Source organism: Archocentrus centrarchus, chromosome 4 (assembly GCF_007364275.1).
Source record: "Archocentrus centrarchus isolate MPI-CPG fArcCen1 chromosome 4, fArcCen1, whole genome shotgun sequence".
NCBI classification, from domain to species: domain Eukaryota; kingdom Metazoa; phylum Chordata; class Actinopteri; order Cichliformes; family Cichlidae; genus Archocentrus; species Archocentrus centrarchus.
Genome location: NC_044349.1, coordinates 38063641 through 38080122, shown reverse-complemented (window position 1 = coordinate 38080122; position 16482 = coordinate 38063641). Strand labels below are relative to the sequence as shown.

At 45.9% G+C, this 16482-nt stretch overlaps 1 protein-coding gene across 4 annotated transcripts in view; it reads right to left on the bottom strand.

The window, feature by feature from the left end:
• The window catches only part of lpp (LIM domain containing preferred translocation partner in lipoma), a 178832-nt gene that overhangs the window by 34634 nt on the left and 127716 nt on the right, over nucleotides 1–16482 (bottom strand). For all 4 annotated transcript variants that reach the window (XM_030726934.1, XM_030726933.1, XM_030726936.1 and 1 more), the window contains one exon: nucleotides 11837–11933. In XM_030726934.1, the coding sequence (XP_030582794.1) occupies nucleotides 11837–11933 (97 nt within the window). The remainder of the gene's footprint in view (nucleotides 1–11836; nucleotides 11934–16482) is intronic.

Here is a 16482-nt window from a genome sequence, read left to right as displayed (position 1 = left end):
ACGCTGTGTGCAGCCCACACATGAATCCACATCACCGTGGAACAAAGAGCGGCACATCTGAGCCTCTTTACAGCCGCCCTTCAAACTACTGTACGCCTTCTATGTGTCATACGTTAATAACAAGCTGAAGGCACTTTTTTAACGCAGCTGTTTATGCAAGTGAAAATGTTTATTTCCTCAATCAGACACAATTTTCTTCTGTCCGAAGACCAAAAGGAAAAAAGCTGCCATGTTCACATTAGAGCAGCTGAAGCCAGACGTCTGTTTCAGTCTGCTGGAATAACGACTCGATTATTATAACGGTCGCAGCTCCATTCAGCTGATTGACTGACTCATCTCTTCAGCTCTAATTTTGACCCGAGCTCCTCGTGTTCTCTCATGAAGAGCATCACTGATGGAAACGATGCTCCGGCGCACACGGTCCCATTCTTCCCCCCATCAGTAGGTTAGAGCGTCGGTTTGCTTCCTTTGACCGTCTGTTAGCACGAGTTCTCCACAGAAAAACAAACTGTGGTCATTTTGGTAAAATTCCACCAACGTGGCCCAAATTACAAGGGATTACTTATGGGGTCAGATCCGGGACCGGGAATGTGTGGAGGGAATCTGTACCACTGAGACAGGGAAAAGCAGACACTTCCCGCTACAGCTGTGAGACGTCGTGATGGTCTCAGAAAATGTTAGAGACTAATTCAGGTCCTTCTGCAGCCAGACTGTAAAGCTTCTCAGCGTAACTGCTTTTATCAGCAGTCTTACTGTATGATAATGGAGAGGAGCGCAGTGTTTTACATCAATAATTTCATACGTGTGCATTGGAAATAAGCATTTTCAATTTTGAGGCACTACTTCAATTGACTTCATGAATAATACAGGACAGCAATTGAAGCAACATTGTATTTACCCCCGTGGAGATGATCTCAAATACTTTCGAACTATTTCAGCTGGGCATAAAGGAATCATGAAAGGCCTCACCGCTCCCCAGCGTCCCTTTGCGCGGGGAATGGAACCAGAGTCTTGATATCAAAACTTCAAATACTTCCTGTAGAACCAATGCAATGGTGACGGGGTGGGAGGGGGAGTTCATTTACACTTTACTCACTTTCTTTCCTTTCATTCTTCAGCCCTCAGAAGTGTCTCTTCTCTGTTACATCGAAAGTCAAAAGAAGGACTGAAGAGAAAAATCTTTTCTTCTTTTTTAAAAAAAGCACATTCCCTGTGAGCTATAGAGGCTTCGAATGGTTAGACAATTTAATTGGATAAAAGGAAAAGATTAAAGAGGCCCTGACTCTGTTCCATAAATAATTGATTTCTAATGTATTTGTAGTGGCAGTGAGACGCTGTTGTTTGGGATTGGGGAATGTTGAGTGGCAGAACGCTTCAGATTTCCCTCAGTCTTTGCCTTCTTTGTTTTTTCACGCCGTGATATTGAAGCAGCATGAAAGGCAGAGAGGGAGCACACTTGCAGCTCAATTTGATCTTACATCGTCAGAAATCAAAGATCGTGCATGTAAAGAAGGATCGCAAGGAACTTTTTTTTTGTGGGAGACCAAACTTTTCACACTATGTTACTAAAGAATACAATTCTGCTGGTGCAACCCTTGCAAACCCCAAAGGCAGAGCCAGCAACTGCAGTTGGATCCAAAACTAATAAAAGAACCACAAAATCCATTTTGGGACTTCAACTAAAGTTTTGTGTTTGGATTAAAACATCTGATAGACATGGTGGTAAAAACAGGAAACATATCCAACTAAACTGTGTGCTGTGTTTTGATATTAATAAAAAAAACAAACAGAGTTAAAGCAAACCTGACAGCAATGTGATGATGCATTAGGTCTAAGAAGAAGCCTACAAAACAGCAGCCATTTATTGTGGCAAGTGGAAAATAGGTAGGCTGAATAAACGCACAAAGTTGTGTAAGTTGTTCACGCTCAGAGACATAAACAACAGGACAGTAGGAAACAAGTCTGTCGAACACATTAGGAGTGTGACTGCCAGCTACTCAAGTGCCAGAGGCCGAGATTTGTGCACTGTTTCATCTCTTTCCCCTCTAGGTTCATCTACTTTGTTGCTTCAGACTGCCCTCCGTGCTGCCTGACAATGCTGTGGCCTTCAGTTGCCTTGGAATGACAAGAGAAATTGCTGTCATCGCTACATTTCAATCTCTGAATGCCTCTTTCCTAACCCCTGCCTTTGATATCATTCCCAATGTCAGCAAATAGCAATCTGCAGAGCTGCTGCAGCAATGGTGGAGGATGGAGGAGAGGCGAGCCTGTGCCACTAAGCATTACAGCTCAGCCTGTCAGGGCCCACGGCGGCAGAGCGGGGGGGGGACTGAGTGTAGGTTACATGTTTTAGAAGCAGGTTGGCAGGAGCGATGTGGAGGGGTGCCAGCGAGAGAGCGGGGCTGGCGAATGGGGTGAAAGAGAGAGAGGAAAGGCAGGGGACAGGTAAGTGTGTTTGCAGCACAATATTTGTACAAGCAGCGTGTGTGTGTTGATGTGCTGTTTATCCATGCTCAGCCATGTGCTCGTAACGACGCCTGTGTTTGCGTGCATGAGCATGCGGATGTCTACTCGTTCCTGAGGTCAAACGCTCACTCACAAATGAAATCTAGCAACGTGAGTGCCCGGAAGCCTCAGCTGGGCTCGCACGGCAGCTGATCTTGCAAGCCTCAGTGGAGCTGTCTCAACGAGGCAGGATAGCAAGCGCCGAGCCTGGCGGGGGAGGAAGGGGAGAGGAGAGGGGGGGTTATAGAGGGGGTGGTCACCTCACATGAACCGCTGCCAAAAAGTGGGCTACTGTCGCCGGGAAAAGGAGGCCCATGCTGGCACACTGCATCAGCTGAGAAACTAGAAAGCAGCGCGGCGAGGTCAGCGGCACTGAAGATAATGAGAGCGAAGAGGACCAATAAACTCCGGTGACCCGGAAAACCGGCCCCGCTCAAAATAGAAACAAATGATTGAAAACCAGTCGCATGCAAGATGATGACATCGCAGAAAAACTGCTAAGATCTCATTCATAAAAGAAATGAATTATAGACAGTTTCAATAAAGCGGAGCTGTCGGTTTTTGTGGAATTTCTTCAATCTGGCAAATTTATAGATTAAGATTCAAAGCATTTCACATTATTTACATGAGAAAACGGGTCTTAGAAGTCAAATCCGCAGCCTTACGCTCACACGCATACAGCATTTTCCTTATAAAAGGCAGCTATGATGGATCATCCGTGGGTATTGTGTCGGATAATTCAGCCTTTTGCAGGCGTACATTATAATCCACTGTAGGTGGTATAGTGATGCATGGGCTTTAGACAAGTTGCCATGTCACCAGACTGCCTCATATGCCGGCCTCCTCCCCCTGGGTGGTCTGTGACCTCCTTCCAGCAGCATTATGCTTCTCTGTCTCGTTGTGACTGCTCCAGCATCCAAACACAGAGTCCACGGCAGCCCAACAAAGTGACCACTGTGACTGAAGGACATCCTCACACGGTGAAAGAGGGAGAAACACTCTTCAGGCTGCACGAGCCTCGACAACAGCCACACGGAAACCACAATGAAATCAGCACTTTTAGTTCTTTCAGTGTTTCAGCTTAAAACTTAAAATCCTCAAGATTTCACAACACCTGTGGTTACCATGGTAACATCAAGGGCAGCGTAACACCACGGTGACTGAAGAGTTACTTTGCCAGAAAAGAGAACCTAACGAGTGTGTGCAGCATGGATTTAATGAAGAAGTCGCCTCCTCTGAAGCATCGCGCTTTCCTTTGGAGCCCGTGTCTGGACGAGAGCTGCGATCGCCAGCGAGCTCGGTTAGAAGGTCGAATCCGCAGACGACCGACAAGAGCCGCAGCAGCCAAACACAGTCTCACTGAACAGGCCTGGACCACAAACTGTGGACGTGGATGGGCTATTAGTCCAATGAGCTGCCAGCCTGATAACTGCATCAGAAGATGCTCCGAGAGGCCACAAGCACAGTCAAGAGGTCCAGCTCAGCAGCTCAGCTGACAGCTAGCAGCCTCCCAATACTGATGTTTCTCACAGGCCATCGATATAAATTACTTTGTGTAATGACCACATGGACATTTTACATCTACTCAAAAATAAATGGTACTCATTCATATTGGATATTTTTCTCCCGTTATTTAGAACTTTGAGCAAATGTTTAATTAAGAACATAAAAATATAAAATATTAATGTGAAAAATATAAACACTTCATAAACAAATGATTACAGGCCCACCATTAAAGCTTTAAGCTGCAGCAGCGTTTATAACTCCGGGCTTTGTTTTGAGCACGCAGCACTTTCTCATGTTCTCGCTGTAGGCGCTAGAACCGGTCTGCGGTGCCTGAACAGGTCTGCGGTGCCTGAACAGGTCTGCGGTGCTAGAACAGGTCTGCGGTGCCTGAACAGGTCTGCGGTGCAAGAACAGGTCTGCGGTGCCTGAACCGGTCTGCGGTGCTAGAACAGGTCTGCGGTGCCTGAACCGGTCTGCGGTGCTAGAACAGGTCTGCAGTGATAGAACAGGTCTGCGGTGCTAGAACAGGTCTGCGGTGCCTGAACCGCTCTGCGGTGCTAGAACAGGTCTGCGGTGATAGAACAGGTCTGCGGTGCCTGAACAGGTCTGCGGTGCCTGAACCGCTCTGCGGTGCTAGAACAGGTCTGCGGTGCTAGAACAGGTCTGTGGTGCCTGAACAGGTCTGTGGTGCCTGAACAGGTCTGCGGTGCCTGAACCGCTCTGCGGTGCTAGAACAGGTCTGCGGTGCTAGAACAGGTCTGCGGTGCTAGAACAGGTTCTGGGTCACCTTTGTTCACCATGCTGGGATTCATGTTTCTGCCTGCATCCATGTGCTGCTGTGTGAGAGTGAAACAGTCCACATGATGGAAAGATCCCAGCACCAAATCAACAACAGAGCATGATATGAAACAACAGAAGCTTTTATTTCATCATCTGATATTTTTGTGCATGTGTGATTTTAGTGTTTATTGTTGTTGAGCCTGTATAGATGTCACTCACAATTATTCTGTCAGTACATCATCGGATTAACACACGCACACACACACGTGTGTGTGCGTGTGTGCCATATACACTATATGGCACAGCCCTGTCACTCAAAGCTTCTGTGTCCCTCTAATAATGCAGCATTCAGGCCCTGATGCAGTTTAAACTGGTGAGTTTCATAAAGAAAGAGTTCCTGTGAAGCAGCGGGCTGCCTCTGTCAGTACTGTCAGTACTGTCAGTCATGTCTGCACTCAGACGGGGTGTAAATGACCAGCACCGCGCAGCAGCAGCAGCTTCTGCCACCTCCACATTCACTTCATTTTTTTAGCCCCAGAAGTCGCTGCTTGTGCACACTCAGCTATCCTGATTTGTTGAACTGTATTTCACAAATTGTGCATTTCCTGTGACCACGTCGCAATAAAGCAGCAACAAATAATTAAAGGGCACATTCCTGAAGCTGATTCTGCCACTAACCACGAAAACTACTACGCAGAGAGATCATTAAAGAACAGATCAAAAAGCGAAGAATTAAAACCACAGACGGATTTTATTTAAAGCATTTCTGTACCTGCTGTTTACAGGAGCGTTCCCCCTCTGTATTCACACTAAATGAATATTAAAAATAAAGATGATATTAAACGGTTCACCTTCAGACACTAAATGGAAACAGTTATCTGTTTTCGGGAAGACGGTTGGCCAAAGGCATCTGCAGACTGTGGAGGTGGAGTGTGTTGGGGTGGCGTGTTTTTGAGGCAGCAGAAAGGTTTGCACTCTGACACACATCCCATTTGTTCTGACATGTAGAGGCACATCTAAAAGCAAACTCCTGAGAGGTTGCTGAGGGCGACCTCAGTAAAATGCAAATGAATTCCACCAGAGTATCTTAGACAATGCACAAAGCTGTCTAAACTGGAAGCCTATTAATCCATTAAGTTGTGATGCTCAGTTGTGTTCTGAAGAATTAGAAGCAGCTCCACAGGAGCACGCAGCGTGAACCCAAACTTTTTCTGACCCAATTACCTCAGCCGATCCGCTCCGACTCCTCTGGACTGCACCGTTACTGGAGCTGCACTGCCATCTGTATCTCTTCCAAGATTCCTCATGAACTTTTCATGTGAGGTGTCTTATAAATTATGGGGGCTCCTCCAGCTGACATTATGCAGAAAAAGCGGCAAAGCCTGCCTTTTCTTCTCTGGCTCTTATCATAAAACAAAGGCTAACTCAAACCAGGAGGAAAGGCGTTCCTGACAGCTCAGAGTCCTGTGTGCAGTACAGTAGGCCCGCATGAATCTCTCTGCTAATTTCTAATGACTGTCTCTGCACCATCTGATAATAACATTTATGCCACTGCTCAAAAACCTCTGTGGAAAATTGCTCTGTATAAATATTGATTGGATATTAAAATTTGACATCTTTCTTAATTCCATACAGTGGAGATGCTGAAAGTGTGTGATCACAGGGACGAACTCTGCACTTGTCATTTTGGTGTTAAAGCAGAAATAAAAACAGATTCTCTGCGGCAGGAGGAACTACACTGCATACGTATCATCATCACTAATTGTAAATAATGCAAAGCATCTCATCCTTTCAATTATTCAGCTTTATGTCCTGGTTTTGGTTGACAGAAATGTAGTGATGACAAAATATTGTAAGTTCCTCTGATGCACAAATGCCAAGGCATCTGTACTGCAAGCTGAGTAGCTGTGTCTTATTAGATTTCCACAAACACAGTACACCTACGCACAACCTAAGTGGATTAAATATGACGGATGATGACATTTGGAGAAAAGGCTCTTTCAGATTACTCAAATCTAATCTGGAACTCTAAATCAGGACTAATCAGTTGCTTTTCAAAGAAGCTTCAATCATAGGGGGAATTTCTGGCTTGCAAACTGGGTTTCTCTCAAGAAAAGCCGTTCTTTTATAGTGCATCATTTTCAGGTTTTTTTCCAGCTTGAGGAGCGTTTGCATTTGGGAACGGCTGCTTTTTGCAATTTAGCCACAGAAAGTCTTCAAAGGCTTGTCCGGTGTAATTGCTGGACTGCAGCAGGAGAGCGTAATGATGTTGTGCAACTACAAATGGCGCTCCACTGAGTCTAATGAAAAGTTTCCTTGTGACATCACAGAGCCAGAGTGTAACGTTAATTCAATTCAATTAACCCCCTCTGGACCAATGGAAGCTCGCTGCGGCTGTTTCAGATTAGAAGCTCATCAAAGACATTAGTGACACCAATAAAACTTTGCTATAGGAAGACAATGATCCAGTCCAGTAGCGCGCTAGAGATCGCAGCCCCGCGCTGATTAATCTTGTTAATTACTAGCCTTAGGGTTTCAACAACTGCTAGCCCTCTTTCCCCCAATATCCCCACCAAAAAAGAAGAGGCCCGTGTGTCATTAGATCCTTTGTAATTACAAAAGTCTTACGCTCTGGGACTGATTCTCCCACAGCTCTGGATACACAGAAGGAAACACGCTGGACTGGAGATGATTTTAACGTCACTGTGCCGAGTGTATGTGCATTATTCAGCGGGGGAGGAAGATGGCTCTGTGGATTTGCAGAGCAGCTTCTGCCTGCGCTTGAACTCCCTCCTAATGAGTCCCAGCAGTCACCTCAGTCGCCGGCTCCTGCCCTCACCCTCTTCCCATCTCTCATCGCTGTCGCCATGTTTAACCACGAGATGACCCCGCCTCTCCCCCTCCTCTCCAGTAACAGGCATACGCTGTCAGCTGGGGATGCACACGCTATCCCTAACTTGCTCTGGCTACCTCAGCTCACATATGACCCATTTCTCAGCTCCCCGTGTCCTTGCTTTACCAGCCTTCAGTCAGTCAGCCTCAGTGCTGGCACACAGGGCGACTGCATGCATGGTATAGCAGTACACAGGGTTCATACCCAGGCTACAGCACATACACCCAAAAATTAGGCCATTCCTCAGTAAAGCAACTACACTTTGTTTAAGCCAGCAGATCCGTTTGACCTATGTCTAATGTGAACCAATTAAGGTCTTTACATGAGTGCGCACCAACGTGAAGCCGAATATCCCTTAATACCGGTTAAATACACGTCCCTGTAGCTATAATACACCTACACATGGTATCATGGTGTGCTGTGTGATTATGTGCTGATATAAAGCCTGCTGCAGAGTCCCACTGAATGTATTGAATGAGGCATCTAATGGGCATGGGAACTAATTCCAGGGCAAAGGGGATTAAAGGCTAGAGAAAAGAGAGCAGCAGAGGGATGGCACTCGCTGGCAGCTGTGGGTGCAGAGGGCGGAAAAACAGGAATGAAGTATAAATGCACAGAATCCTTGCCTTTTGAATCCTATTTTGCAAAATAGTATTAAAATTGGTATTTTGTTTAATCCTGGCAGTATGTGTGTGAGAGAGAGAGTGTGTGTATGTGTGTATATATATATATATATATATATATATATATATATATATTTGTCTCCAAATGACAGCAAAATTAAATCAAGTGCTAGAGAGGGGAGGAAAAAAGAGAAATGCTGTGAAAAGATGGACATTCAACCAAGATACAGCGATATATGAAAATCTGTCCGACACCTTCACTGTGTGTCTCATCCTCATTACACCCTGAGCCAGAGTCGTGCCTTCTCCTTTGATCAAACTGATATCGTTGTGAGACTCTACCTTGAGGACTTCTTCCCAGACAAGAACACTCAGTGCTGTTTCTACACCATGAAAATTAATGGATAAGGGGAAGAATATAAGGGCAGCTTCGCACTGTGTTCACACTCGAACCTTTTTCCAAAAACAATAAACTTTTTTCTGTTTGTATTAGATGGCTTCTGTTATGGCCCTTTAGTTTCTTGCAATAGTGTTCCGATTAATTCTAATTAATTAATTGTGTTCTTGTAATTGTCCCCTTTTTTTAGACTAACATTAAAAGCTGCTGTTGGGATAGCTGCTGCTTTTCCAGCATCATTTTAAGATGGTTTCGATGGTGCCTTCATGTGCTCAGCAAATCAGTACCATGGAGTTCAGTGCTGGAGAGGCTGACGAGGAAAATAACATAAATGAACCTTCACTGGCCAAATGCACAGGTCAGACTGAAACAAAAATCCAGAAACAAATCACGCCTCAACAAAACGGCGCGACCGAGGGGAAGACAAGAGTTCAAGTGCACCGGGGACCGATCACACCAGGAGATACGGGAGGGAACAAGACACAGGTGAAAGTACTCAAACCCAGTGAGGGAGGGGCAGTGGGAAATAAAACTAGAACCAGAGAGATGAGAAACTAACCTTCGAGTTCAAACCGGAAACAACGAGACGGGAAGATTACCACAACAAAATACCAGAGACGGGGAAACACGGGAGGCCGAGGAAACTACAAACACACAAAGAACAACCAGCCTGTCGAGAGAGCGGAAACCCAGGACCACGACAAACCTACACTTACACCTGGAGCAGTTACAGGAAACCTGCATCACCCTATTCTTCCTGCTCCACCTGAACTACAGCGCTCGTCCACACTTCCTGCAGCGCAGGCAGGAATAAAGGAGCCCCACCTCCAGCAGTTACTACAAACTACCAAACTATGGATGTCACTATGTGGATAAATAAAATAACGTGTTAACCCACATTATTGTATTCAGCAACCAAACCTGACAGCAGATACATTTTATACCAGAAGCAGCACATTTTGCTTTTCAGAAGTAACGAGGAGCCTGTTTGCTGCTTCTTTTAGTTTCACAAAACGTCCCAGCGAAAATGACAGAGTGAGTGCTCCTAATGAGATCACCCTGCCTGCACTAATGTTTGCACAACTGCGTTTGGAAATCTATCACAAAGAACGCCGTTTATCTGCAAAGCGCTCCCCAGTAATACTCACACGTGCACCAAACAGTGAGTAATGCACTAATTTTAACCACTCTTCTACTGGCACCTATGAGTGTTGTCATGTCAGCAACACTTACAGCTGAGATTTCACATCCAATTACTGCACAAATTACTATTCAGATCTGTTCAAGCAGCAAAGCGGGGTGGAAGGAGAGCATTAAATCGCCCCGAGCGCTACACAGAGCAAATATGTCACTACCATATGTGATCCACAACACGGACGAGGCAAATGATCCCGACACCATGTGTGGCAATCGAAACTGGAACAGGAGGCAGGGGTGGAGCGAGAAATCAATTAAGGAACACAGATATTAGAACAGGTAAGATTTACCATATATGTAGATTTACCATATATGTATGACATTTTTGGAGCTTTCCTAACATGTCGTGTGTAACAGACAGTACATGTGTGTCCTTTCAGATTCAAGTTTTTTGTTGTTCTTCAGCCATCACAAACTTCAGTGCACACAAAGGCTTTATTGATTACTTTATTGGTGGACATGATTGAATGGAGGCTAAATGAATAAATAAGACAGTCCTGGTGCTCCGTCAATATGAAAACGCATTGTTCTGCTGTAGCTCTGCAGCTAGTTAGCTAAATTAGTGGGAGCAAAAATGATGTAATGACATTTTATTTTAAAGTAAACGCCGGGCGATGGCCGCTGAAGCCCCCGTCACCTGCCCCTAAACGCCGTGAACAGCTGGTTCAGACCGAGGGTATCGCTGCCGAGGCGGCCGATCAGAGGAACTCTGAATTACCGTAATTACGCCAACGTTTGTCCTATCGGAAAAATTCAAACGGTTTCTGAAAGCTGAGAAATTGCACTTCACACCCAACACAGGGTTATTATGGTGATTGTTGCCACAAGTCCACGAACAGCAGCACTTTTGAAGTACGCTGTGTCGCCAGCGACAGGGTTAACACACAGCACAAGCTGAGGTGTGCATTTTGCACACACGTCTGTACAAATGTGAAGCGCGGTCACGCGCAGCAGCACGCAGGTTGTTGCTGCAAACTTGACAACAAATGTAGGTCGTCACATTACCCGCTCTGACAAATATTCATCCAGATTAATGCTGCCTGGACTTGGTTTAAGCGGCACTCTCAAACTTAGATAATAAATGTATTTACACATTCTTTAAACGTTGATTTGAGTCTTGAGGTTTTTTTAGTCTGAAATGTGCAATATTGCATATTTGCATCTTCTGCATTTCAGACTTACTGGCAGGTGTTTCATGGCTCCACCCACTGCTGAGTGAAGTTTGACGCCTGGGGCTTAGTAACGAGGTAGATCCACCCTAAAGCTCGCCCTGTGTTATCCTCCTTTCTGACACTAATGAGGATCATGATTTGGAACATGAACGTCACGTTGCTTTCAATAAGACTTCAATCTAATGACTGAGACCATAAACTGATCAGGGACGTGGTTACTGAGGTCAGATCAAAGGTCGGGTCATTTTCCCACAGACTTCAACACAATTGGGCCCTTTTTACTCGGAACGTTTTCAGATGAAAACGGTAAAGCTCGGATGCGTTTCGGCCTCCCGTTGACACGAGAACTTCGTGAAAACGATACTTTTTGAAAACGGGGCACTGGCACGTGTGCGCTAAGGTTGCGGCTCCTGTAGCCACATCGCCAACTTGTGGCCTGGCTTGGGAACTGCAGCGTTTTAAACGTGTGACGTTTTCGTGTAAATGGAGATCGTTTCTGAAACGTTTCTTTCTGAAAGAGCTACTTTTCAAAAACGAAAACGGCACAGTTTCCACTGAAAACGCTCTTGTGTAAACGGGGCCTTGGACCTCTTTTTGCAACCAAAGAAGTCGCCCCCTGCTGGCCATTAAAATGCAGGTTTTAGGCACTGATGCCTTGGCTCGTGCATAGCCACATCTACACCTACGTTTACCTGTGGTTTTCCTACCATGACAAGTCACAAAGCACGCTGCTGATCAAGAGAAATGAGCTTCAGTATCTTACCAAAATACTCCTCGGATGGAGGGTTGTCCATGTCATACAGCATCTTCTTGGTCAGGCGCTCCAGCTCATCTTCAGGGTGGGCCACTGGAGCAGTGACCTGAAAAACAGAGAGAGGAGCAGACAGTAGCTGTGACTTTCAAAGCTCAGCGAGGAAATAAACATTTCCAGCTCTCTGGGATCTATTCTGCTTTAAAAGAAAAGGTGCACATAAGTAATGTATGCTTCAACTTAAAGCTTCACAAAAACCTGGCTAAAAAAGGAGGAAGCACGGCCTCAAGGTCAACCAAAACACATTGACCATAATTAACATGCAGCCGATGGTCCTGGGTCTGCCTTTCCCCTCTGAGATCTCTGACCCTGGCTCGGCCCCGGTGGTGCGCATCCAGAAGGTTGAGCATTTCCTTCTGTGCAACACAAGCATGTGGAAAAAACTGTGACCCTGACTAATCCCTGTGTTTGGAAAATAATGATAGCAGAAGGAACAGAAGAGGGAAACATTAGAAGAAAGCTGCTTTTAAAGTCTCGTACATTTGGGTGAGAGGTCGGGAGATACTTATTTAATCATACTCGGAGCACAGGAAGACTTCAGGTGCGAGCGGTGCCAGGGCCTAATCTGTGAAAGGCTCTGAAAGGATGACATAACTCTCTGAAGATGCCACTTCTTCTTCTTCTTCTTTGTGAGTGTGCCCTCCTTCTTATCATGCAGCATCTGACATCTGCCTGCTGTGTGTCTGTGAGGGGCTGCCGTGCTGTGCCTGACATTTTCTGCCAATCATCCTCAGAATTCCAGAATCCCCCTCCTCCCCTCCAGCTTCGGCTCACGGCGCAATCCCGTCACAGGTGCGCGTGTCCTTTCAGACGCCCCGGAGGCCTGAACTTGGCTCTCTTCGTGCTGCGTGGTTGAGCTTTTTCAGAAAATCGGTGACACTCAGATGACCTTCCCTAGATCTGGGGCCGGCCGAATCTTTACAGAGGATTTGATTTTCAATATTGCAGCAGGGGCAAAGATCGGAGCTGACCTTTGAAGTGATCCTAATTGTAGCATCTGGGAGCTGGATGAGTGTGAGCCAAGGGTCCAGTTTTACAGTAATTTATTCATGGTTTACTGTGTCACATAAAGGAATCAGATTGGTCAATAGAAGATTTAGAGAAAACATATTTTTCTCTGCAGAATGAGAGCGTAATTACAGATGCAGTCACGCAGCTCTTCTGGTGTTATTGACTCAGTCTGTGTGCATTTTACCCTCAGGTGTACGCACAGCTATATTGCACCCTCAGTAATTCATCCCGGTGTTCCTCAAAATATTTGTTTTTAACACTGTTTTTGTCAGAGTGTCAAAAAGGATTAAGAAAGCTTTGTATAGATGGCTTTTTCTAAAATGTCGCTAGCAACCTGAGGCATCTAATAACTTTGTTCTTTGAATAACAGCATGCTGTAATCTCTTGTAATCTCCAGTTTGACTTCATGATGGAAGTCCTGCCTCACTGCTATCCTCATGCCTACACCCCGACTCTTTGGCCTTTTGTCTCAGGAAAAAGGAGCAGCACGTTCTTAACGGCAGCTCTGCACATGAGCACGGCCTGCTCGCCTTCACTCAGGAGTAGGAGTTTGTTTTTGGGGCATTCGTGGAAACTATCATTTAAAGAATTACAGTGCGATTAAGAGCGCTGCATGTGGTAAATTAGCAAGTAGGCATTCGGCTGCTCGGACCACGACTGAAGACAAAAGAAGTTTGATTTGCTCTGAATCAGAACAGCTGCTGGACTCCACCCTTTACACAATAACCAAGTAACTAAAAACATGTTACCGGGATTTAGGCAGGACATCAGCATTCCCACGGACAGAATACCAGCATTGTCAAAGCTGCTGATGTTTCAGTCGCACACAAGGGGTCCTTTGGCAGCAGCGACTGTCACTCATTTCTCAGCATGCCGGGGTACCGTTGGGAACGGGAAACTTTTAACTGCTGCCCAAAACTAACCAGTGAGTTCAAGTAAAAATGAAACAAATCAGTGGGAAGAGGGAGACAGGGTTTCCCAGCCTGCTGGCTGAGAAACCTGAGACCTCCTGCAGACTTTGTTGGTCTCCGTCACTGGACTGCAGGTTCTTGGCGGTCAGTACGCACCAGCCACAGCCGATACATCAAGACACGGACACCAACAGAGACCGAGCACAATCTGACAAATGCTCTGGGACGAGAACACTGTGACTGTTCTGTAAATAAAGTGAAATTTCATGAAATTTCTGGATGACAAGATTTGGCTCACAGGCCACCGTTTGCCTGTCACTGCAGCCTGGCGTCCAGAGGGCCTTAAAGGCTGCATGGAGCAGGAACCAAGCATCAATAAATAAAGACACAAACAAACATTTAACTCTGGCTCCAGCCTGCTAATTATGTGACGTGCACGGCTGCACAGGTCACTGGTTACACCCTTCATAGTGGGACACAGCCTCACTGCAGTCACTGCCCTGTGACGCTCCAGCTCGCAGCTCTGTGTAACAGTGTTCTAGTGCATTAACACTGACTCGTGCATTTCAGAGGTAAATTTTCATTAATATCACTCACCACACGTGTCAGTCAAAGTTACAGGAACACAAATGCATCTGTGTAATTTCAAGAGTGCAGTCAAGGTTGTATTACAAATGTGTAGCGTATGTGAAGCGAGGCAGCGGTGCGGTACGCTTATTTACAGAGAAGGTGAGAAATGCTGAGCTCTGCTCGCTGTCCACAATGTATCAGCCAGCATCAGAACTTTATGATGCATGACTTTGGCCGGCCTGGCTCAGGATGCAGCCAGCTCATAATGGAAGCCCAAACAGCAGGCCTCATTAACTCTGACGGATCAACACATTCGACGTGCAAATCTTTCTTCTATCTAGAGAGCAGCCGAGCCTGAGCTCTTGAATTCCTTGGCACCTCGTGCCTCCTCGGCTGCTCAGCCATCATTGGCCGGATCGCATGATGGAGGATTAGGAGGAGATGAAAGGGAACATTCCTCAGGGGCCGGGTATTCCTCGTTGTCACCTTAAATCCCGCTCCTGTTTTTAATAATACACAATGGTCGAAGATGGTATGCAACGACTCGCACAATAGAAAACTAAATAAATCGTATAGCTCAAAGAAGCGCTCCTGTTGTCAACCTTCTGCTCATTATAGCGGTGTTGTTAGTTTGAGACAGTGAAGGAGACGATTTAACACTGTTAATCTTAGCTCCACATCAAAAGCACATTGGAGAGGGAACGAAATGCTGCTATTACCAGAAACAGACTTTTGAGTTTAAGCTTCATTTATATCTTATCCACTCTCTGACACCCCGCAGCAATGCACTGCCAGAGAGTTTAAAGCACCTTGTTAGGGAGTCTTTTGTGACAGCACAGAATAATTTTTCACTTGAATAAGAGAAAGAAATTGCTTCCCTGCATGCTTTATGATTGAGTCGCAGTTCCTGTTCAGCTTTTCAGAGGCAACAATAGAAACCATACAGCAGCTATACGTGCCGTGGACGTGGATTTTTCAGTTATGTCTGGCTCAATTCAGTAAATTGTTTGCCTATGCCCTCAGGACACAGTGTCGCAGTTTCATTGAAGTTGGTGCTTAAATTTAGTTGTGACTTGGCTTAACAGCTGCACCCTTCTTCCACTGCTTTGTACGAAGAGGCTTACAGGTTCAGCCTTAACACCCTGAAAGTCGTCCTGATGGATCATCAAATGCCGTCCACTTGAAAAATGATTTTGTTAAATGCCAGAACACATAAAATCACAGACAACAATAGCATCTATAAGTGACCGCTGTTGCGTGCTCCCTGATAAGGCACGACAGAGTCTGGGAGCTGATCACCGCCCGACTGCCACATCTATGAATAAAGCTGTGTGCACCACCCACTGTGGAATTGGCATTGTGTCAGACCTGATTAGGTGAGGAGTGGAGTGTGGTGGGTGGGGTGAGGGGTCGGGGGGGGGCTCGGTACATGCTCTCACCTGATGCCCTGACAGTGTTGTGTCCCGCTAAGAACTGAACCTCAGGCTCTGTCTTTCCTGCTTCCACTGCAGTGACAGAGAGTGAACAGGAGAGACAACTGTTCTCAGGGCATCACATCTGCACCTCTGTTGGTGGAGGTGCAACAAAGGCGTGCAAACAGGAAGCTGCAACTATTTACATAGCATCACTGAAGGGTAATGCACAGAGACCTGTGCAAGCCATACGGGCTTGATGAAAAGGGAAACATGAGCATTTGAGTCTGTAAAATGTTCCAATCAGTCACACCCCCGCAAGTCCACAGAAGGCTGAGCAAATATGGCCCATCAGGTTCTGCAAATACACAAACTGTCGAGACTTCTTTACCCAACAATGCCCATCACTGAAATCCTCCCTCCATTAGTGAGAATATCAAATTAATGTAGATGTGAGGACACCGTTACAGCTCCATCTCCTAACAGAAACCCTTCAGCAGACCTCTGATTACCTCCTGCTAAACTACTCTGTCCTAATTTGGAGACCTCGCCCTGAACCATGTTGTTTACATGTGAGCAATATTGCTGAGCAGTAGGTATGGCTTTAATATTGCTCAATGATGAGTCATAGTCTGTACTATTTATAGCCATGAGTCATCCCTGACCAACACTTAGACGATGCTCAGCCAATCAG